This window comes from Protopterus annectens, chromosome 5.part1, assembly GCF_019279795.1.
Source record: "Protopterus annectens isolate FY-2018-M chromosome 5.part1, PAN1.0, whole genome shotgun sequence".
In the NCBI taxonomy this organism is placed as follows: Eukaryota; Metazoa; Chordata; order Ceratodontiformes; family Protopteridae; genus Protopterus; species Protopterus annectens.
Genome location: NC_056736.1, coordinates 264,175,906 through 264,199,462, shown reverse-complemented (window position 1 = coordinate 264,199,462; position 23,557 = coordinate 264,175,906). Strand labels below are relative to the sequence as shown.

The following is a 23,557-nucleotide window of genomic DNA, read 5'->3' as shown; positions in this document are numbered from 1 at the left end:
GACAGTACAAGCTTCACAATGCAATATAATATGGATAAGGTTTCCAGATACCTGCTAAGTAAACTCATTTAAAACAAAAAAGGCTAAAACTCTAAGTCAAAACAGAACCTTAACAGCCATGATGAGGGCTTTGGTGGGTGATAGGGAATGATGCCACAGAAGTACCTAAAAATAAATTCAGTCACAGGGATAGGCGTGTTACAAAGCATAAAGGATTCTGCACACTTCTCTTCCAGCTGAAGGCAAACACAAGCTACAGAATAGCACTGCCCAAAATAAGGGACCTTGAGAGTACTACAGTAATAATGTATATTGCTAAATGGTAGACACATGGCAGTAGGTCTTCACTGATTAGAATATCTGAGATCAGGTAATAACCTTGAAGTCTGTAATAAGAGAGAAAACATGAATATTGCATTACAGCCTAATACCCGAAGACTATTTTATAAGCAAAGACTCATATATTATTAGTTGAGTCAATAAAAGAGCAGTTAAAAGCAATTTATAAGCCGCAAACAGACAATATTAGACAGGAAGCATCAAGGTGCTAAAATATAGTAGCTAGGTCACTGTAAAGTGATACAAAGTAACAAGAACAGTCTAGGAGGGATACAGTTTGGAAGGTGTTGAAGCAATAGCCAGTTAATGAACTTATATACAGTTGAAAAATGCCCCATGAACATATATAAATTGTGCACAGGTATCACTGCAATTTTGGAAACATTGATGTCATTGAAATGGAATATGGGTCTCATAACAGGGAAGCGATGCTTTAGCTTCTAAGCTCTGATATTACTGCAGACTAAAAGCCAAAACTGAGCCTCCTTTAGTTAGAATTATGGGGTGAAGCTGCAGGAATAGTACACCAAACTGAAGTCTGCTTATACAACAGCAATACAATTGTATATCTGGGCCATGGCAGCACTGTAGTTGCAAAATATAGAGCATGTCACCCTCAACAGGAAACTGCTGGTTCAACTTGATCACATATCCAGGGAAAACCAGGAAAAGAGTGTGGTAATTAAATAAAGCAGATTGCATGGCTTGCATATGGAAGACTCACACAAACATTTAAAATTATTAAAGCATTTTACTATCTATTATGGAAATGTTGCATTATTGGCCAGTATACATGAAGCTGCAGCCTTCACCAGTAACTAACAGAAGAGCATTAACCAGAAAATAGCACATCTAGAGCAGCATATTTCCATCTCCTTAAAACATCTAATGTGGAAAGAGCATGCTTAGTTACTGTGTATGCTGAAAAGGTAAACCACAATAACCAAAACTTCAAGTGTGGTCTTTACTGAACTCAAAGTCACCAGTGGCTGTATAAGAAATTCATTATGCACTGTTTCTCAGTTACGTAGCTTATGGCATTAACACCTACAGGGCATGCATTAAAACTAAGGAAACTCAGACTGAACAATAGCCCAGTAATTGATAATTTCAAATTTTAAAGGAAAGTAATAAAAAAGAAGATGTAGTACATGTTGACTGACAGAAGAGCAGTCCCAGGATAAGCAAATCTGTCATAAGTACTGAGCAGAATATGCACTGAGCAGCACTTTAGGTAATAATCATCCTGGGCATCAGCACAGCATTAGCCAATAGCAAATGGCAGCAGTAATCAGGTGCACACACAAAAACAACCTGAACCAGCACATGCACACACACAAAAACAACCTGAACCAGCACAGGCGCACACAAACAAAAACAACCTGAACCAGCACAGGTGCACACACAAAAACAACCTGAACCAGCACAGGCACACACAAACAAAAACAACCTGAACCAGCACAGGTGCACACACAAAAACAACGTGAACCAGCACAGGCACACACACAAAAACAACCTGAACCAGCACAGGCACACACACAAAAACAACCTGAACCAGCACAGGCACACACACAAAAACAACCGGAACCAGCACAGGCACAAACAAACACAAAAAGAACCTGAACCAGCAGAGGTGCACACACAAAAACAACCTAAAATAGCACAGGCACACACAAACACAAAAATAACCTGAACCAGCACAGGCGCACACACAAAAACAACCTGAACCATCAGAGGCACAAACACAAAAACAACCTAAACCAGCACAGGTGCACATACAAAAACAATCTGAACCAGCACAGGTGCAGACACAAAAACAACCTGAACCAGCACAGGCGTACACACAAAAACAACCTGAATCAGCACAGGCACACACAAAAACAACCTGAACCAGCACAGGCACACACAAACACAAAAAGAACCAGAACCAGCACAGGCACACACACAAAAACAACCTGAACCAGCACAGGTGCACACATAAAAACAACCTAAACCAGCAGAGGCATACACACAAAAACAACCTGAACCAGCACAGGCACACACAAACACAAAAAGAACCTAAACCAGCACAGGCACACACACAAAAACAACCTGAACCAGCACAGGTGCACACATAAAAACAACCTAAACCAGCAGAGGCATGCACACAAAAACAACCTGAACCAGCACAGGCACACACAAACACAAAAAGAACATAGACCAGTACAGGTACACACACAAAAACAACCTGAACCAGCACAGGCACACACACAAAAACAACCTGAACCACCACAGGCGCACACACAAAAACAACCTGAACCAGCAAAGGTACGCACACAAAAACAACCTGAACCAGCACAGGTGCACAGACAAAAACAACCTGAACCAACACAGGCACACACACAAAAACAACCTGAACCAACAGTATTCTGCACCACTGTCTTCTCTAACCAAAGGTAACTATCAGCTGAAAAGTAGTCCCAGAGTAAGGAATACTGTAAAATAGGGGAAAAGGAGGAATGATTTCAACTGACACAATATTGGATTATTGCTCTGAATGGTGTATGAAATAGCTGATAATTACAAGCAAAATACAATCATTGTATATTCTAATAGCTATTAATAGGGAAGCAGGTAGAGTATTTAAAAAGTATTTATAAGCTATTAACAGGTAGTATTAGGCAAACAGTATTAAGATACATAAAATGCTGGGGCCAGGTCAAAGCCAGATAATAAACAGGAAACCCATGCTTTTAAGATCTATAATGCGAAAATATAATAGAAAAGTAGTCTTGGTTTAATTTCACTAAACGTTTAGGTTTTTACATACCTTAACAGGAATGGACCACATTCTTAAGTCAGGGCATAAGTAAAGTTCATGAAATCAGTTTTGCTTCCATCTTTGGCATTTGATATGAGTACTATTCTCAGCACCCACAGTGTATATAAAACTGCCTCTTTTTGCAGTTCATACGGGGTTACTTTTCTTCTTCTTCTTTTCCTTTCAGCTGCTTCTGTTAGTGGTCACCACAGTGAATCATCTGTTTCCATTTTTTCCTGTCCTCTGCATCTTGCTGTATCACACCAACCACCTGCATGTCCTCTCTCACCACATCCATAAACCTTATATTAAGCCTTCCTCTTTTCCTATTACCTGGCAACTCTATCCTTAGCATCCTTCTCCCAATACACCCAGCATTACTCCTCAGCATATGCCCAAACCAACGCAATCTCACCCCTCTGGCATTGTATCCAAACTGTCCAACCTGAGCTGAACCTCTAATATATTCTTTTCTAATCCTGTCCATCCTCATCACACCATTGCAAATCTTAACATCTTCAGCTCTGCACCTCCAGCTTTGACTCCTGTCTTTTCATCAGTGTCGCCATCTCCAACCCATATAACATAGCTGGTCTCACTACCATCTTGTAAACCTTCCCTTTTACTCTTACTGGTACCCATCTGTCAAGTCAGGAAGGGCATCCGTTGTAAAGTTTTTGCCACATCAATATGCGGACAACAATATAGAGTTACTTTTATTAGTAACATATGTAGGTATGTTTGAAGATTCTTTTTTTATTAGCCCAGTTGCTCCTACTACAGCTACAAATATCTGTGTATCCTTATTCCACATTGCTCTAGTTTCTCCTTGCAAGTCCTGATATTTTACACATTTATCTCTTTCAGTTCATAACACCCTGTAGTCAGTGGGTGTAGTAGTTTCAATAATCAAAGCTATTTCTGTCTTTACATCTTGAATGACAATATCCAGTCTGTTCTACCTTCCTGGCCACTGGTATGTGATGATCAAATGCAATCATTACTTCATCCTTTTCAACAATCCTTTGCAGTTGTTTACAATATCTCTCAGCAGGCTCTGTGTTGTAATGTTTACAAAGTCTTCAGCTTAACTATCTTTGCACATTGTTATGTCTTTCAGTGTACAAACCTTCAGCCATGAGTATATCACCCCTTGCAACAAAATGTGTAACTGTTTCTAGTTCTGCAACAGAAAACCTACATTTGTCTGTATTGCCTACCTTTTCTGTGGATTTTGTGAACCATCTAGTACATAATACACTATCTTGGGCTTACAATATTAACCTTTCATGGTCTGGTTTAAATTCATCTTGCCTGAGCCATTCGCACAAGAACTCTTCATCAACATGTAAATATTCCAGCAGATCTTTGTACATCTTGCTATAATTGTGATCGTTGCATTCATCTTTTCTTTTTTTCCCTGATCTCATTCTTTGAATTATTTATTTTGCTTAGTTGCACTTTTTATCGCCACCTGCTTTTTCGTCTGCATTTGGTTGGATTTCCGTGCCTTTTTTTTCTGAAGGCTTCTGCTATCCTAAGTAAAGAGGTCATCTTAGACTTATTTTGTTCATGTTTTAGAACTTTTAATATATTTGGATCTGATGATATCAATAAATACATATGCAATCCCACAATCACTGACATATATGTATAGTTGATTTCAAGGAGTCCCATGCCTCCTTCAAACCGAGGGATATATAATCAAGGCAAACACTGGATCCATTTGGTGGGTATGAAATAATTTTCTTGTTATCCTGTCAAGATTATCCAGCTCTTTTTGTGGCGACTCAATCACCCCAAAGCTGTAAGTTAAAACAGGAAGTGCAAATTGATTTACAGTACAAACTTTATTCCTAGATATCAAAGCAGTCTTCAGTACTAATTTTAGTCTTCGAAAATATTCCTTATAGGGATTTGTTCTCATTTTTCATACTGTATAACTGCCCCTTCATCTATTCCGAGAAATTTATACACTCCTTGTTCCATATCTTTTATATCAGATTCCTCCGTAAGTATTATGTTTTCTCAGGTCTGCAGTTTTCCTCTTTCAAATATTGCGTTTGCACATTTCTCAATATCAAATGATATTCCTGTATCATCTGAGAATGTTTTAACAATTTGTAGCTGCTATTTCAGGTGTTTATCTGATGAACTATACAGTTTTAGGTCATCCACAAAAAGTAGATGCAATATCCTTTGGCTTAATGATTTTTCTGAAGGCAGACTAAATCCGTGACCTAGGCTGTTCAGTAAAGTGCTTAATGGCTTGAGAGTAAAACAAAATAGTAATAGTGAATCACGATGAAATATTCCAGACTGGATTTCTGCACCCTGGATAGCAATTTGTCCTTTTGTTGTTTCAAAGTGGTTTGCCATTTTCCCATAGTAACTGCAATAAAATTTATCAATGTGTAAAGGATCGTGTACATCTGTGAGCTTCTATAATCCAGGAATGAGGAATACTATCAAATACCTTTTTATAATCTAGCCATGCTATACTGAGTTTCCTGATCTTTTTTACATGTCTCCAATATTGCTTTAATAAAATATGATCCTTTGTTCCATATGAATCTCTTTTATCTCCCTCTGTTCTACATCCATGACTGATTCTTTTTCTAAATGACTTTATACTCTATCCACATCAATTCCTGTATATAACCGATATGCTTTTGGGAGACAGGTTATAGGCTGATAGTAGTTAGGATGATCTGCAGGTTCCCTTTTAAGTATGAGTATGGTTTCCCCTTTGTTAGCCAATCCGGTGTCATTTCAGGATGTACAGATTAGTAGTTTTTACTCCAGGCTAAATCACAGTGCAAAGATGTCAATGAATTTAACCAAAAGTTAGGTAGAGCATCCAGACCTGGCATTTTCCCAATCATTATTTTCTATATCATAGTCTCTTCACTGTTCTTTTAATTCTTTTACCCACTCAGCCTCCTTATTGTACTCAAATGGATCCTCACAGATATTTCCCAGAATGCATTAATTTCCTGTATTCCGGGTGTATCACAACTATTGCTGTTTTCTTTCCCAGCTCTCTGTAGAATTTCTTTAGGTCATCCCTAAACTATTTGCTTTGTATCCTTTTTTTATATTTCTTAGTATATCTCCTAAGTTTTTTTTAGCCTGTGCAGAGATTTTTAATTTATTGTTAAGAGATAGTATAACTCAAATCCTGATCTGTTTTATATTATTCTTTTAATGCATTCACTTCTCTAATAGTTTTTTAATTTGATTTTCTGTATTCTTCCAATAGTGCTATTTCTTTTCTTTACTGTTTCACAAGTTTTTCTAGTCGGTACTTCCATGGTGGTGATTTATTTGCGTCTTTATTTCCTTTACTAATTTATGCTTTCTTGGTAATACCTTATCTGTTATTAGTTTCGGTACACAATAACTTATTCTGCTAATTTCTTTTATACTGTGTGGGTCTCTCTTTATAGTTCCAATTGCTCTCTTGATTTGGCTTATTAATTTTTGACAATCCCTATCTTATTCACCTCTGATAGCCTCTATCTCTCATACATATTATTTTATTTATCCATTTCTACCAAATCCAACAGGTCTTCTCTTACATTAATTTCCTGACTGAGAGTTTCTTCTGTGGTTTATGTTTCCTGCTCTTTCTGCCCCTGTGTGGAAGTATCTTAGCTTTGAAATGACATTTGACAGATTTCATTTTTTGAAGCATCTTTACTGCTTTCAACATTTAATTGAACTAACAAATGATATGTTCTACCACTGTACTGCTCTACTTCTTGTGTCACTTCTTCACCCTGTACCTGTTTTAATAAACCACCTTTCGGAACAGATTTTTGCATCTGAGATTCCCATTTAAATCCTTTACTTTGTAACTGATATATTACTTTATTTTCAGTTTCCTCTACTTCTGTTTCATTATCATGACCTATGCTCCTGTTGCAGATATCTACTTTCTATTTACAAACCTCAAAGATCTAATGTAGTTAGTCTGTACTCCCACTGTGTTGCCAAATCATGGAATAGCATTCCAGAGGTAATCAGACTTATACACCACTACTATTCCTTCAAGTCTAGGATGAAAGAACATCTAACCAATAATTGGATCTGCCCATGCTCCTTGTCATCTTAGTACTATTTTCTATTCCCTTCTTCCACACTCTAAGACTTTCTCTTGATACATCCTACTTCCCTTCCTGCTTTACCTACTTTCTAGCCTCACCTCACTTTAATTCCTTAACATTCTAATGTCCTTTCTTTATATTCTTAAACTAACCTTTCTCTGTCCCAGAATTTGACTGAAATTTATTATCTAGTTTTCCTGCCAGAAAAAAATATCTGGCTTTTACGACATGTACATTAGGAACTCTCTTCCTACCTTGTATATGATGTATGGTCAACTTTATTGCTTGCCTTTATATTTTGTTTATTACCTTGTATATAATGTATGGTAACAATGCACAGTACAACCACCATGGCAAGCAGCATAAAAATTCAAGGAGACTAAATAAGACTGTATTTAATAAAAATCAGGATAAGCGCTTTCACATAAAAATGCTTCATCAGATCCTCAGTATACACAAACCAACAAGTACATTTAAAAAGCACATTCAAAAATAAATTACCCTATCAAACAGCTAGGCCAATTAGTGCCAGAGGTGGGGACATAGTCAACAGAACAGAATGTGTGGAGATGAGGTGGATTGCCACATTACAGGCACATAGAACACCAAGCTTAAATTACAATGTTCCTTTAAAGCCAGCATTGAAATCGAGGCCATTACATCACTAATTGGCCCAGCTGTTTGATAGGGTAATTTCTTTTTGAATGTGCTTTTTAAATGTACTTGTTGGTTTGTGTATACTGAGGATCTGATGAAGCATTTTTATGTGAAAGCGCTTATCCTGATTTTTATTAAATACAGTCTTATTTAGTCTCCTTGATTTTTTATGCTGCTTGCCGTGGTGGTTGTACTGTGCTTTGTTGCTTTTTTTATACATTTATTTTGCACAGTTAGAACTTTAGTCATTAGTGTTGGTTTGGTTTACATATAAAGTATGGTCAGCTTTATTTCTTGCCTTTATATTTTGCTTATTTTGTATTTCACATATTGTACTACTTTATTGTCTCAATATTTGTAACCATTGTTCAGTTTAATTCTCTCCATGTGTAGTGTTGAGCTTTTCTCCCCAGGCTCCACTGAAAATGGCTTCATACCCAGTTAGACTTTCCCGGTAAACAATGGTCAACCAAATGAATAAATTAGATTTCTGTGTATTATTTTCTTTTTTTTTGTAATATCTACACTTTCTTGGTGGACTTGCTTATATATCCTCGGAAATATTTTTAACTTTAATTTACAATTATTATACAATATTGATTTCTTTTCTGCATATAAACTGCACCATACTAGGTATCACTCCTTCTCTTGGATCCATTTGTCTTTCTTTCTTTCTCATTCTCTTTTTAATGTCACAGACACCTGTGGAATTTTTTCTTTCTTTCTTAATATTTCATTTTTGCTTCCTTTTCCAACTCACTCAATGTTTTATCTACATATTGTTTTGTTTTGATTCCATCAATTAAAGTCCTTAAATTGGCATCATTAATGTTTGCTATTTTTTCTATTTCAAAGATTTTTCTTCTCTGTATTTTCCTTTGTTCTTGTAGTATAATCATTTTGGGAACTGTATGTTAGCTGCCTAGAAAAAACAAAACATAATGTCTTTATTGTCCTAAATTGTCCATTTATCTGTTTCCAGGCACCTTGCTTGGTGGTCTGTTGCTTTTTATTCTCATAGTTGGGGTCTCTTATATGAGACCCCAATACAGCAGCAAGACTTCCTTTATCCTTGAAGGACCTTGTACTAGTCTTTCTACCAGCTTTGGCCTCAGTACCTTTGCCACGGGTGGGCACTTTATGTCCTGGGATGAGTGCACCAAACTCTTCCTTTTTTTATTTTTTGCTACCATGAGTCTGTATCACCTACTTCAGGCCTCAGCAGGCCCCGAGAGCTCCTACAAAACAAGGGCTACCATAGGACACTATCACCTACTTCAGTCCACAGCTGGCCCTGACAGCTCCTAATTCTGATTCAGACTAACAGTGTTGTGAAAACCAATCCTTTGTCATGGCAGTTTACCATGCTATCCTCTTGTTTATGTCTTGATCAAGCCTACAGATTTTTTTCAAGCATGTATATTTTATGAAGCTAACTAAAAGACAAACCAATATTTGGCTAGCCATCAACACAGATAGGCAGAAATACAATATATGCATATATAAATAAACAGGAATGCACACAATACGTAATATGAAATCTAACACCAAGGCAACTATTTTAAAATAAATACACTGGAGATTACTTAAATGTTTTAAGTGTTAGAAAAGGCTGATACTGTATGTTATGTATGTAGATAGTTACCAAATATCCTTAAAGAAGAAACAATTCCATAGAAAGCATAATTAACTTATTAATTTATTTAAATCCATTTTCATGATAAAGCAATAGTCTGCCTGTCCTTTTTCAGTCCAGAAAATGAATTATATAACAGATTTTACAGAAAAACAGTTGTGCAGGGTTGTACGTTTTATAGCTCATGGCATAGACAAGACAAATGAATTGCCAAGACAACTGAAGATAGCAAACACATAGATTCAAGTGATGTAAAAAAAAGAATAGTCCAGTTGACACAAGAAAAAACAAATGATTTGCATACATCATTTATATCATTTACAATTATTAAGTTGGTATTAGTCAGAGAGAAGTAGTAAGAGAAGAAAACCATGTGAAAATACAAAAGAGGGGGGATATTTTAATTACAGGAGCAATTTTTGAATTGAATTTTTGACTTTTTTGGATGTTATTAAATAATTTAACTAAAACCAAAGTATGGTAGAAGAGTTTAGTCAAAAACTCTATTGTTTAGAAAGCAGATGCATTTGTGCTTTTTTGTAACATAACTTTTTCCACCCTGAAACAGAGTTTGAAGTAGCACTTTACCCTACCGTGTATGTTTGTATGCTAGCGTTTTGCTAAGGTAGTCTTTTTTAAGTATGTTGCATTGCAGTCTGACAATATTCAATATAAGTATAATTACAATGCCATAAGCCGTATCTCCATTTTCTTTTTGTTTCTCCCGTTAGCTTGCTGCACAAGTCTTAGAAGATAAGCGCATTGGATTTGGTTTGGTGGATTCTGAGAAAGATGCTAAAGTTGCTAAGAAGCTTGGTAAGTATTAAAAGACTAAATAACTCCAGTGATCCCAACACTGATATATTCTACTAATAATTATTTACATATTATTGGTAACTGTTATACTGACAGCAATTTTTTGTGGTTTTACCTATGTCATTAACATTACTCAAGCGTATCAGCTTTAAAGACTTAATACATCTGAAGCTGAAGCAAATATTTACTTACAGAAATTGATAGATTATAGGAATCTTTAAATACCTGTGCCCTCCAAGACTTAAGTAATCAAAACAATAAGACTGCATCATAAGGTCACTTAAGTTGTCACGTTAAGGCCAGCATCGTGACCTCTGACTACCAGAGCTGTAAAAAAATACTGTTTAATATACAATTCATGGAAAGGTTTATGTGCCCCTTTGACTGAAATGCATATAACTACTTTATTTTATAGGAAAAACAAGAAAAGTCTTCTAGCTGTTTTTTTTTTCTGGCAGACTTGCTTCACTCTCTTATAACTTTTTCATGTCACAACTTCACTTATTTATACATCACATCTGATCCATTTTTTGCCAATAATTTCCTTTTTCTTTGCCTTTACATGCTGATCCTCATAAAGTGACTATTTATTCTAGTAATTATGAATATTAGCACTATTTGCTTATCTGCATGAAAATTATAAAAAATAATGAGGAAACTTCTCTGTGTGGAAAATCTAAGATTCCCTATAGTTCAGGCACCTAATAAAAACATACTGTGAACATCCAAACTGATAACATGTGGTAAAAATACTTTATTTAAAAACTTCCAAAGTAGCAAGCCACTAATGAAAGTAGGGAAGCACAAGCTGGTTCAAGTTGAATCTTCTTTATTAAAAACACGCAAACAAGCAATCCAAATAGTAGTTGAAAAAACAGAATAAAGTGTAGAAATTCAGCATTTTATTTACATGCCTGTTTAAAAGCATGGGAGTGGCTTACTAGGGTAGCTGGGTTGTAAAAGACGATTAGCAGGTTTACTTGCTGAATACTCCTTCCCCATACAGCAGTGTGATATTCAACACAGTGCTGACCTACTTCAAACTCTGTGATGCCAAAATATGTTAAACTAAACTAAAAATTAAAACTTAAACTTAAACTAAACTAAAACTAAAATCTAAACTAAAACTTAAACTAAAAATTAAAAAAATGAGGTGGAGACAAATTATGAAGTGTGAAGATGTTAATATTTGCCACAGATTAAAACTTAAACTAAAAATTAAAAAAGCATGAGGTGCAGACAAATTATGAAGTATGAAGATGTTCACATTTGCCACATATATTTATAATCTAATACAATCTAAGATACAATTTGATTTTTTAGCAAATATTATTTAAAAAATAAAAATTCCATATGTGCATAAATACAACCACAAATGGATCAGTGGAATACTGACAACTGAAGGAATCATTTCACTGCGGATGCTCTGGGTATTCCTGGTAACATTAAAGAGATATAACAGTTTTGAAATATTTTCCTTCGCTACAACATAAAATGCAATACTTCTGTATTGAAATTGAAACATAATGTCATAATTATGTTTTACAGTCTTGAAATAATCATCAATGTAATGCTGAGTTTCTTTTGAATAACTTTGTAATGTTAAGTTTTCCTGCAGCACTCATTGATTGTGACAAATCCGCATTTCTTTGAGGCATGATTTGGAAATTAATTTTTCAGAAATCTTTCAGAACATTTCAGATGCTCATTAAAGTCTTCAGGCATCAAATGTAGCCAGTAATCAGTTCTGAGTAAACATCATACTTATTTTCCCAAAATAGCTAAGGGTTTTACACTTTAAAGCTGTATATTTTCCTTGCTAAACTAAAAAAGCCCCTGGTGCTGAAGATCATCATGCATAGTGAAGGTCAGATGTGAATAACACCTTTTAGGATTCAAATATTGTTGTCAGGTTCGCTTATACAATAGCAGCTAGTTTTATGATATGCTAGGACTAAATTCTTGTATTAAAAGGTTAGAGTCAAAATATGACGTAGACCTTCAGTAGAAAGGGCTGGCTGAGAAGTGACTGTATAGATCAGTACTACAAAGGCTCATATGATTTATTTTAGGAATCGTGGAACCACACTCACTGAGGTATTATTTAATAGTTCGAAATATTGTGCCAATCTTTTATTCTATAAAAACTTCTGAAAATAAAGCTTCCATTATGAAAGGATAAAAGAGAATGCATCGAAGATCGGAATCCTCAAACTGCATTCACCACAAAAGTGCTGAAATAGCATTTTTAAAAGTGTTTTTGAAGGGACACAAGACCCATGCACTCCCTCTCCCCCAATGTGGGTGCAAACATCCTATACCCTGAACTTATACATACCAACTCCATCATTGCACCTACTCAAAAATGGGGGAAATTCCACATAAAAGAGAATCACTTCTGGCACAACTCACCAGCAGTGATTTCCTTTAGAGGAACTCCAGTCATCAGTGAGTTAAACTTCAGGCAACTGAAGCTTGAGCATTCAGTCATAATATATCAGTAGGTTACCTGAAAATAAGCTATGTGCATCTCCTTCTAACTTAAGTGACATATGATAAAAGTGTTGTTTGTCTAAGAAGCTTAGATCCAGCATTTATATAGCATGTGTCATGTACTGTATCAAACATAACAGTGCTGCATTACCTTAGCATAACATCTGTAATATTGAATTCCTATTAAGGTCTTGGCTAAAAATGGTCAGTTTTTTATCTGTCCATCTAGGAAGTTGGCAAATAAATGCATGAGTGAATGAATTACAGTACCAAATGATGTTAGTGCTGTCAGGTTATGTATGTTACAACCAAGTGAATTGTTATTATTCTTACATTGCACCTCCAGTGGAGCTTTATCATCATCTTTTCCCATAAAATGTATAAATTCAATGACCATCTCTTTTCCCTAAGTAATTTTTCACACTGACTACAAAACAACTTTTCAAGTCCAAAAGATCCAAATAAAAGGATAAAAAGGTCACACAGACAAACCATTCTGTAAAAACTGCAAGCAAGACCCATCTAAGATGCAATTCTCACTAATACCTTAAACCTCCAACAAAGGAGTCCCATAGGATGTATGTAAATGACCTCTTAAGGGCATAACAGTGTTTTAGCTACATGGTTTCTGCATGTCCATGACTTTTTACTTTTACTTTTTAAGTCTTTATGGGTACAGACCAGTAAATCCAAACCCCTCTAGCTGTAGGCATACTTTTTTGGACTTTTTTTAGGATTCTCAATAGAAAATAAGTGGCTTGTTTAGTGATACTTCAGAGACACAGAGCTTAAAATCTGAGACAGTGTAGCAACTGCCTCATGTACATGGACATCCATCTACTACTACCACCTAGGGACACAATTTGTGAGCGATGCAATTACATTAAGAACCTAGAGTCTATTTTCCCTCCCTCACAAGCCAGAATATCTGGTACTGAGAAAGTAGTCAACACAGTCACTACACCTCAAACATCACCCACAGGTACACAACACACACCAACATATGCGGAGGTTCTCAACAAAAACAAACCCAAACAAAGGAGACCTTGGAGGCAAAAACACACGCAAACTCCACAACCCTCCACACCACATACCATGCATAGTCCATTCTCCTGTTTCTCACAATCACAAAGGCCTAACCATAAACCCAACATATTAGTCATAGGAGACTCCATTGTGAGTCACACAGATGTGCCTCTCACCAAGCTGGATAAGGAGAAAGTCACAGTTAGCTGTTTGTCAGGTGCCAGAATCTGCCATATCACATACGCACTCAAGTCTCTCAACAACAGGTACTGTTTTTACTCTGTCATAGTCCATGTTGGCATAAATGACTTGAGATGTACCTGCTTGGACTAGATGAAGAAAGACATGATTGAGCTCACTGAATATGTGTCCCAGGCAAATATGTCCGAGCCTTAAGCAGCATTCTACCATTACCCAGAATGATACCTCAATGCAAACAGAAAATGACTGACTTTAACAATTAACTTAGTTTCTGGTGTCATTCCAGGGAGATCCAGTATCTGACAGCCTGGGAATATATGATCGACAGACCATGATGCTTTGCTAGAGATGGCCTGTATCTGTCTCACTTGGGCTTCAGGCTTCTGGCAAAGGCCCTTGCCTCCCACATAGTGCCTTTTTTAGGAAAAGTCATGAGGTCCATATTACCAACATAAAAATTTCAACAAAACACAAATTAAAGGTCATGCTGCTAAACACTAGAAGTCTAAACATGAAACTGCACTCATTGCAAGCATTCTTAACCCTGGAAGATGCTGACATTTGTGCAGTCACAGAAACCTGGTTCAAAGCTTCAGAGAGTACCCCAGCCTTATCTGGTTTCTCATCCTGTCATACATTCAGACCCCAAACTGTGAGTAGCAAAGCCAAAGGAGGTGGAGTTTCAATATATATATATATATATATATATATATATATATATATATATATATATATATTAAAGACATACACACCTCCAAGCTCGTCAAACAGTATGACGCACAGGAGGCACTCCAGGTGCAGTTAACTATTGACAAGATCTCCATTCAAATCAGAGCTAGCTACAGGCCCTCAAATTTGACTGAAGATGCCCAGTCCATCTACCTGGAACTCTACGAGTCTATCAAGATTCAACCCTTCACCCTGATCCTGGGCGACTTTAACTACCCAACCATAGACTGGAAAAAAATACTCATGCCAGAACACAAATGCCCAGAGATTCTCAATTTTATCAATGCAAATGCGTTGGAACAGCTAGTTGATACCCCCACAAGAGGTGATAATATCTTGGACTTGGTATTAACCAACATGAGTAACCACTGCACCACCCCTACAGTATCATCCTCCCTGGTTAGATCTGACCATAAAACAGTCACTTTCGAAATTACCATCTCCCTTCACCCCCCCCCCCCTAGCTAGGGTCAAACAAAAAAACTTCTCCAAAGCTGATTACAACCTCCTGAGGGATGGTATAAACAGCTTCACAACCCCCTTCCCCTTTTTAGAAACTGGCACCAATGTCCAAATCTACACCAAAGCACTATATGAGCATTTATACAGATGCATGGAATCAGGAATACCCAACAGGACAAAATCATCCTCTGCAAGGAAGAGTAAACCTGTCTGTTGGACATCTGCAATAAATAGACTATATAACAAAAGGAAAAAATTGCTGTGCAGGACCAAGAAGGAGCAGGTGCCCAATTGTTAGCAATCTCTCCTTAGCCTAAACAAGAAAATAAGAGCACCAGTGAAATCATCTAAAGCCAACTTTGAGTCCAAATTGGCCACATCTACCAGAGACAATCATAAGGCCTTGTTCACATATGTCTGCAATCTCCAAGGAAGCACCCAGATCTGTTCAGAACTGGTGATCAAGGACACCACATACACAAATGCTGCATATATAGCCAACCTACTTGCTGACAGATTCAATGAAAATTTCACCCTTCTGTCCTCCCCATCAGTAAATCAGGACATCCCCAGTACCTGCCTGCTCCCCTTATCTCTAGAGAACAGGTCATCATTGCTCTCTCAAAAGCAAAAAATACAGCCTCCATGGGATGTGATAACATCCCAGGCTGCCTACCTTGACCTGGCCAAAGCCTTTGCCACTATTACCCACTCAGACATAATAGATAAACTTTCTCAGCTAGGCATCAATCCATATGTTACCAGATGGGTAGCAAACTGGCTCACTGATGGAACCCACCTGATCAAAATATGGGAGGCCACCTCAAGCAGTAGACCCGTAACAAGTGGTATACCCCAGGGATCAGTCTTGGGGCCTCTGTTATTTGGAAAATACTTCTCTGAGGTGCAGGCCAAAACCAGTGGGCTATAGCTGACCAGTTTTACAGATGACTGCAAGCTGGACACTGTTATAAATTTCCCAAGTGATGTGGATGCCATTCAATAGGATCTCACCCAGACAAATGACTGGTGGCAGAAACGTGGCCTTAAGCTGAATGCCAAAAAATGTATCATCATCCCCTTTGGGCAAGTGATGTCCCCACATATTATCACATTATTAACAACGTCCCAAGCATGCAATCAGTTGTGAGGGATTTAGGCACTCAAGTTGATAGCAACCTGACTTTTGACCACCATGTTGCTTCCGTTGTACGGAAAGCTTTCTACATGGCCCACCTCAAAAGTAAGGGTATCTCATCCAAGGACAAGGAGGTCATAACATCTCTACATTCTTCCCTTATAAGGCCAATTATTGAGTACAAAGTCTCCTTCGGCATATACCTCGCAAAACACATGCAGCAGCTGGAGAGACCAGAGAGGTTCCTCACCAGGAGAATCCAGGGCCTCAAACATCTATCCTACATAGATAGGCTAAAAGCCCTGTCCCTCTACTCAGTTTCATACAGACTTCTCAGAGGTGACCTCTGTCTGGCATACAAAACAATCTCAGACCCCCGCCTTGATGGGACTGCTGTATATCCACAAGTCAAGCTCCACTTGAGTAACCCACACACGTGACCTCAACCTGGTCTGTGATATCAGTAGGACTTGTTGGTGGGAAAGAGTTGTGTCCCAGAGACTCTCCATCTGTGGAATAGACTCCCTCTCCACATCAAGCAGAGTACCTCATTATCCCTTTTTAAGCGCAAACTGGATAACTGGATGGGAAACAGCAAATACACCCCTGGGATTCCACCTGTGTCCCTGCTGGACAGGGGTTTTGGGTGCTGACTTGTCCAAACATGGGCTAAACTCTTTTCTAGGCACATAAGGACCTCAGGCCCAATAGTCTAGCAACTTCCTATGATCCTATGATCCTATGATCAAGTCTGATGTCCATAAACAATTGGGTGCCCACAAAATATTCCAAATAACATCCAAACCAAAGGGTAAAAAGCTTACATAGACAAACCATTCAGTAAAAACTGCAGGAAAGACCCAGCTAGGCTAGAATCTTCATCATGTGATACCTTATACCTCCCACAGTAGAGGTCCATGGACCAAAAGAAAGACCCACAAGATGAAAAATGACAACTATCCTCCTGTGCAAGTTGGTAGGAAGAAAAGAGTATTGCAGGTATCTGCATTCAAAATACTGAAAACTGGCCATGAAGCTATACTTGCAAATTAACATGTACATTAATAAGATTACTGCTTTTTATTAATCTGCTGTTCCTGTGACCCTGAATGTACCATTCATGCATATCAGCTCCAAAATTATGTTTTTTATTGCCAAGAAAAATAAATCCATCTTGTACTTGAGAAAAGGACATCAGTCATAGTTACAGAGTATTGTAATGAGTGTTTGCACTTTAAGTATGCTATCAGTTTCACATGTGTTGCATAGGCAATAAAGTAAGTCAGCAAGGTTCAAGGCATAGATTCAACATTCCCAGCTATGATTAGGATAAAAAGTTGCAATTACCAGCAGAAAGTTTAAAATGATCTCTGTTTTAGTCTTTGTGAGCGGAAATGTAGTGTGACAATCCCCAACTTACACCAGGCCAGGCTTTAAAATGCAATACAGGTCAGATTTTTATTGTGGACTTAATGCACTTTTCATAACTAGGAAGTTAAGTTCCTAACTCCTATGTTCAGTTCTGTAACTAATTTAGAAAAGGAAAAGTTTCAGCACCAACCTTTGGTAGGAAAAATAGGAGGGGGTCTCTTTACAATTTTTTTTCTCTGGGTAATATCTCTTAAGGTGGAATTGTAGGCTCACCCAATCGGAAGCTAAAGTTGAGAATGAAACAGCCTAACAGACTCAGCTTTGTGATGAAGCCAGGCTGCTCATCAGACAAGCAGAACTGAGAACAGGTATCTTTTGATTTGCCAAGCATCATAAGTCTCATCCCTGCTCTACTCAGATGCATAAGTTTATCTGTCTTTTCTGATAGGTGCAAGGGAGGATGTCTTAAAGGAATTGCAATAGGAAAAAAGTGGTACACCAAGGATCAATTAGCATAGTATGTGACTAGCCTCACCTGCCTTACTCCTACCCTGAACAAAATGTAGAACATACCATAGCACTCCAACCCTACAAAAAGCTGGAACATACCACAGCACTTCTATGCTACACAAAAAGTGGAATGTACCACAGCACTCTTACCCTACACAAAAAGTGGAACATACCACAGCACTCCTACTCTACACAAAAAGTGGTACGTACCACAACCTAGCTATCTCTACAATGTATTCTAAAACAAAAAGCAGGAAGTTTCTGATGGCTTACTATGGTAGACATCAATGCACTGTGGAAGGCCACGTATCACCAGAGCACAAGCAATAGTATGTTTCAGTGCAAGAGATATGGTCCATAATATAGTAAGCTCCCATCTTAATATTATGACTCCAAGCTGGTAAAATAATAAGATTGATATTTAATTTGCAGATGATACTGAGTCTGTACTGCCAAACTGAGCTTGTTGACTGACTGAATTAATGGATAGATAAATAAATAAATACACCTTTAACAATGAAAGGCCAACAAAGCCTGTGCATTTAAGATAACATTTTCACATAAAACATATATAACAGACAGCATGGTATTAGAAAATGTACAATTCTGTTTGCTTATATATATTGATTAAATGAGAGACATGGGATTATGAACAAACCTGAAAATTTTTTTTTCAATGAGATGCACCTTCAGGATTGATTTACTTCTGGTGCTTAATGCCTTTACTGAAGACAATCTAAATGAATGCAGTTATAAGTGAATGACTGAGGTAAAAGGGTAAACATAGTTGATAAAGTATGGACAAACTCTGGTAGATCAAAAATAATTTTAAACACTGAAGTGCTTGAATAGGTTAGCATGAAGGGTAAGACAAGCAGGAATATAAGAGCATTTCAAAATCGCACTAGATGAATAAAGGAATATCTGGTACTGAAAGTTCAGAAATTTGTGAGCATCATAAAGGTTACAATAGGATCATAATACATACTGATGGTTGTCTATAAACACACCTGCAGATTTTATTGTTGAAATTTTAGGCAATAGGAAAAAGATAAACAAATGTAATCTTCACTGACAGTTAATTAATATGGTAAATATTTTACTTGTGTACATCTGCTGCTGAGAATAAATTCAGTAAAATGAACCTACACACCTTTATATAAAAAGGCTGCATTTGCATGTATTATTCAGTCTACATTTGAGAACCAACCTCTTACAAGGATCGCTAATTCACAAAACCCTTTCTCCTGATACATCTTCCCCACTCACTCATAAACTCTTCACCAAAACCCCAAAATATAGCCTCAGGGGTATCTCTCAATCTCAACCCACACTACTAACTCCAAAAATTGAACATCATTGCACTGACCATGCATTTACCATCCCAGCACCTAAACTATGGAACTCCATTCCTCAATCAGAGATGTCAGAAAGTACTTGGACTTCAGACAACAACTCAAGGAATACTCTTCACCCAAACAAAATTCAGCTGAACTTACACAGGTCACATAATATGAACCCTGCAGCTCTCTCACACACTCTATCCCTAGTTCATCGTTCTTTATCTCATCTTGTAATCCCTCACTTATTGCCTCTCATTCATCCTACCTCCTTTATCTCTTCACATCTCTCACACTTCCTCCAACTCCGCTTCCCTTTGCATGTCTCTGTTGCCATTTTTCTGTCTTCTTCCCATGGTATCCCTTTCTTCAGTTATTCAAAATCACCTCTTCTAATGTCAATGATATGTTGCTACCCTTGTAGAATAAGCCATCTCATTCACTATGATTGCTTCTTATCCTAAAAGCTCTGTTAAGCATAATTCCATTTTTCCATCCATGTTTTGATATTGTAGACTGCTTCTTGAACTAAATATTGTAGCATATTCTTACATTTGTAAATGTATTTTTAGCATATCCTTGTATCTGTAAATATGTTTTTGTTAATTTCTTAAGTGATTTTATTCATCCAGTCTGTGCCTGCAAATGGTCCATTGAGACCAATGCACTACCCTAGTAAAGACATATAAATAAATAAATAAAACATGAATAAAAATGAGTTATGTTTTTTTTCAAAAGAAGTTAGATGCATTATCATGCAATGTATCCAGTGTAATGCATATGTATCCTTCTGCATGTGCATCATTGCAGTGTTATGACTAATGTGCACTAATTACAGAAATCTTAGTTCTCTCCCCCATGCCAGAGGTCAATCTTGACTGCATTCCAGGGACATTCCTGCAGTACAGAATATTCAGTCACTTCCCACCAAAAGAAGGAAAGCTGATCTCTAACCACTTGATTGCTGTTTGTTTTACAACTTCCCCAACAGTGTCTGGGCCACTGCTAGAATGCAGGTTGTCAGGAAAGCAGTGAGGCCTACTGCCATTGTATCATTAGGCCATTCTTAACTCTTAATTACTAGAAGGATGCCACAACCAAAACTTCTTCTTGCCCCAGTGATATCAATTCAAAAACATCTGGAATACTTCTGTTACTTAATTCTTAAAAGATGTGAAAAAGGTTAGTCTCTATGTAGTCTGATTTTTATTTCTTCTCTGCATAGGCAAGACAGTGGGCAATTGTGGTACCTAAACAGTAAATAACTCATCTGGCTCCCTTATCTCTGGCTTCACTGATATTTTAAATGAACTCCCACACGTTATACTCCTTGTTTTCACCCACTATCAGCCTTTAACCTCGATCCCAATTTTTTATGGCCCAAGCAAGAAGCCTTCTCCTTTCACTTGTCTAGTATTTGGAATGCGTTTCTCCTCTACATGTTTTCAGGTACATCTTTCTCTTCCCCATTTGCTATCATATCTAAATTCCCTGTCCCTATATCTGTCCTGTCCTCATCATATCTTTTCTCTCCTCCTATGCCAGTCAGACTCCCTGGCTTGTGTCTTATTTCTTTCCATTCTACCTTTCTGGACACTTTTTCCCAGTCCTGCAGTTTTCTCTCCTGACTTCAACAAATTCTGTTATAATCCCCAAAATCACCTGTATCTTATGGCCACTTCTATTTCCTTCTTTTTATTGCCTGTTTCTATTGATCCAGGAATGCCAGGCTACTTCAGGGCTACTATATTTGTACACCACCCACAGATTTGTCCGTACTATTTTGTTCTACCCTGCTCTCATTCATCATATCTAATTCTAGAAATGTTCTTGTTTTTTTTTTTATTCTTATCTATACTTATACTAACTTCTTCTTCTTTCCTGGTACGCATTGCACCCTATAACTTACGGTATGTAATTTCATTAATTTGCTATTCTTCATCATGCTTGGATTACAGCAACTTGCTTATATATAAGTTATGTTCTTGCAGTTGTCGCACTTCATTGACTTTACATCTCTGTTGTAAATCCATACTATATATTACTCAGGTTACTTAAAATTTATACCTACATTAGACACATTCCTGGAAATGAATCGCACTCGTAAATTGTATTTCATGGTAATATTCTTGAATTATTACATCAGAAATTAAATAAGTCAATTCTCTGCTCGATCATTTTATTCAGTGTTAAGGCAGCAACTTGGGAGGAGCTAGTGGATATGACTGAAAATTTAGACGTTTGGAGTTGCCTAGTACTGGTTAGTGAGCATGAAAGCATATTTCTTTTGTACTGTTGTGGAATCTGAGGTACTGAAGGACATTACCTGAAGATGCTTTGCAATGGTGCCCCTCTCACTCTCTCTCTCTCTCTCCCTCTAGATACATCTCTCTCTCTCTCTCTCTCTATATATATATATATATATATATATATACAGAGAGAGAGAGGATCAACACATGGGTCACTGCCACATCAATATTAAAACTTGACATGTTGCATTTTTCCAAATATCGCTGCAACAAATTTACTTTAAAATGAGATTCAGAAGCCATATGTTTCTCAGTTTAAGTGAATAGGACATTTATGAATAGTGGCCGGAAAAGCTGTAACCAATTATTTCTTATCTGAATACATGTGCCCAGTATCTTAACATTAATATTCATAACTATAGTGACTTACAAATTTACTGATATTGATAGTAGAGTCAGCAGCACAATGCCAAAGTATTTGACTAATTGCAAAAATCACAGAGATTATAGACCGCCCCATTTCTATAAATTGTATAATTTCTGGACTAAATTAAAAGGCCTATCAAAATCTTGATGTCACTGACATTTATATACTGTCATTAACAGAAAAAAAGAACATGGGGGTCTGCAGTACATACCCCACAAACATAAATATACCAATTCTGAGGTAATACAACAGTGAGTTACAGGACTAAATCCATTGCCCCATTTACTCTTAACCTTGCAAAACTACAAAATACCCTTCTGAGCCATCAATATGTGCTATAAGTAAATGGCATGAACGTAAACATTGTCATTCACTTACATACATACTCAAAAAAGAATATGAAAGTGTTCTAAAATCTATCAGAACAACCTGTCAATGCAATTAGCATTATACAAGGATATGTCATTTGATTATAATATGTTGAGGGCTGCAGAAGTAGTCTCCTGCACAGAGAGTGTGGTAATAATGCCGCTATAGATAAATAATCATGGTGAAAACTGAATCAATCAGCTTTGATTGGCTTGCTTTTCTATGACCTGACTGTTGGCATTCTAACATGGAACCACAATATTAAGTTGTTTCTGCAACCAGCTAATGCTCAACAGAACATCATGACTTCATTATTACATTGCTGACATCGGGTTTCACATTACTTTTTCATTCAGTTTGTTTACAGATTACATCTCAACAGAGAAGAATGTACAGAACTGCATGTGTCTACAACCTCTTATAAAATTCTGCTCACCAGAAGTCATACAAATTAAAGCCAGTTGACTAGTAGAGATTAGTTTGTATACTTTTAAACAAAGATCAATGTTGTTACTGAAGATAGTACCTCAAGAGAGTCTGCAAAGTCCTAATAGTTATGCTAAAAAAAAAAATTTGCACATGTTGGAAGGCTTAAAGGAAATACATCTAAATATTTTTACAAAATAGTTGACACCTGAATGGAACAACCTTCATGAAGAGGTACTAATGTTTGCAAACAATGACCGAATTCCAGAATTCATACGACAGACAAACATAGGTACAAACATGGACAGACTAGTGAACCTTATAAGTGGAGCATCTATACATCAGATGCAGCCCAAAAGCCAGACAAAACAAAGTGCATCTCTCTATCATTAAATTATGTAATGTAATGTCATGAATATATGAAGGCATGAGGATGTGAAAGGTACCTTCTGTGGTATG

General features: G+C 37.0%; 1 protein-coding gene across 1 annotated transcript in view; it reads left to right on the top strand.

Moving 5' to 3' along the window:
* LOC122803361 (calsequestrin-2-like) overlaps window positions 1–23,557 on the top strand; it is a 362,905-nt gene that overhangs the window by 137,874 nt on the left and 201,474 nt on the right. The window contains exon 2 of the mRNA XM_044072939.1: window positions 10,273–10,357. Coding sequence (XP_043928874.1) covers window positions 10,273–10,357 — 85 coding nt within the window. The remainder of the gene's footprint in view (window positions 1–10,272; window positions 10,358–23,557) is intronic.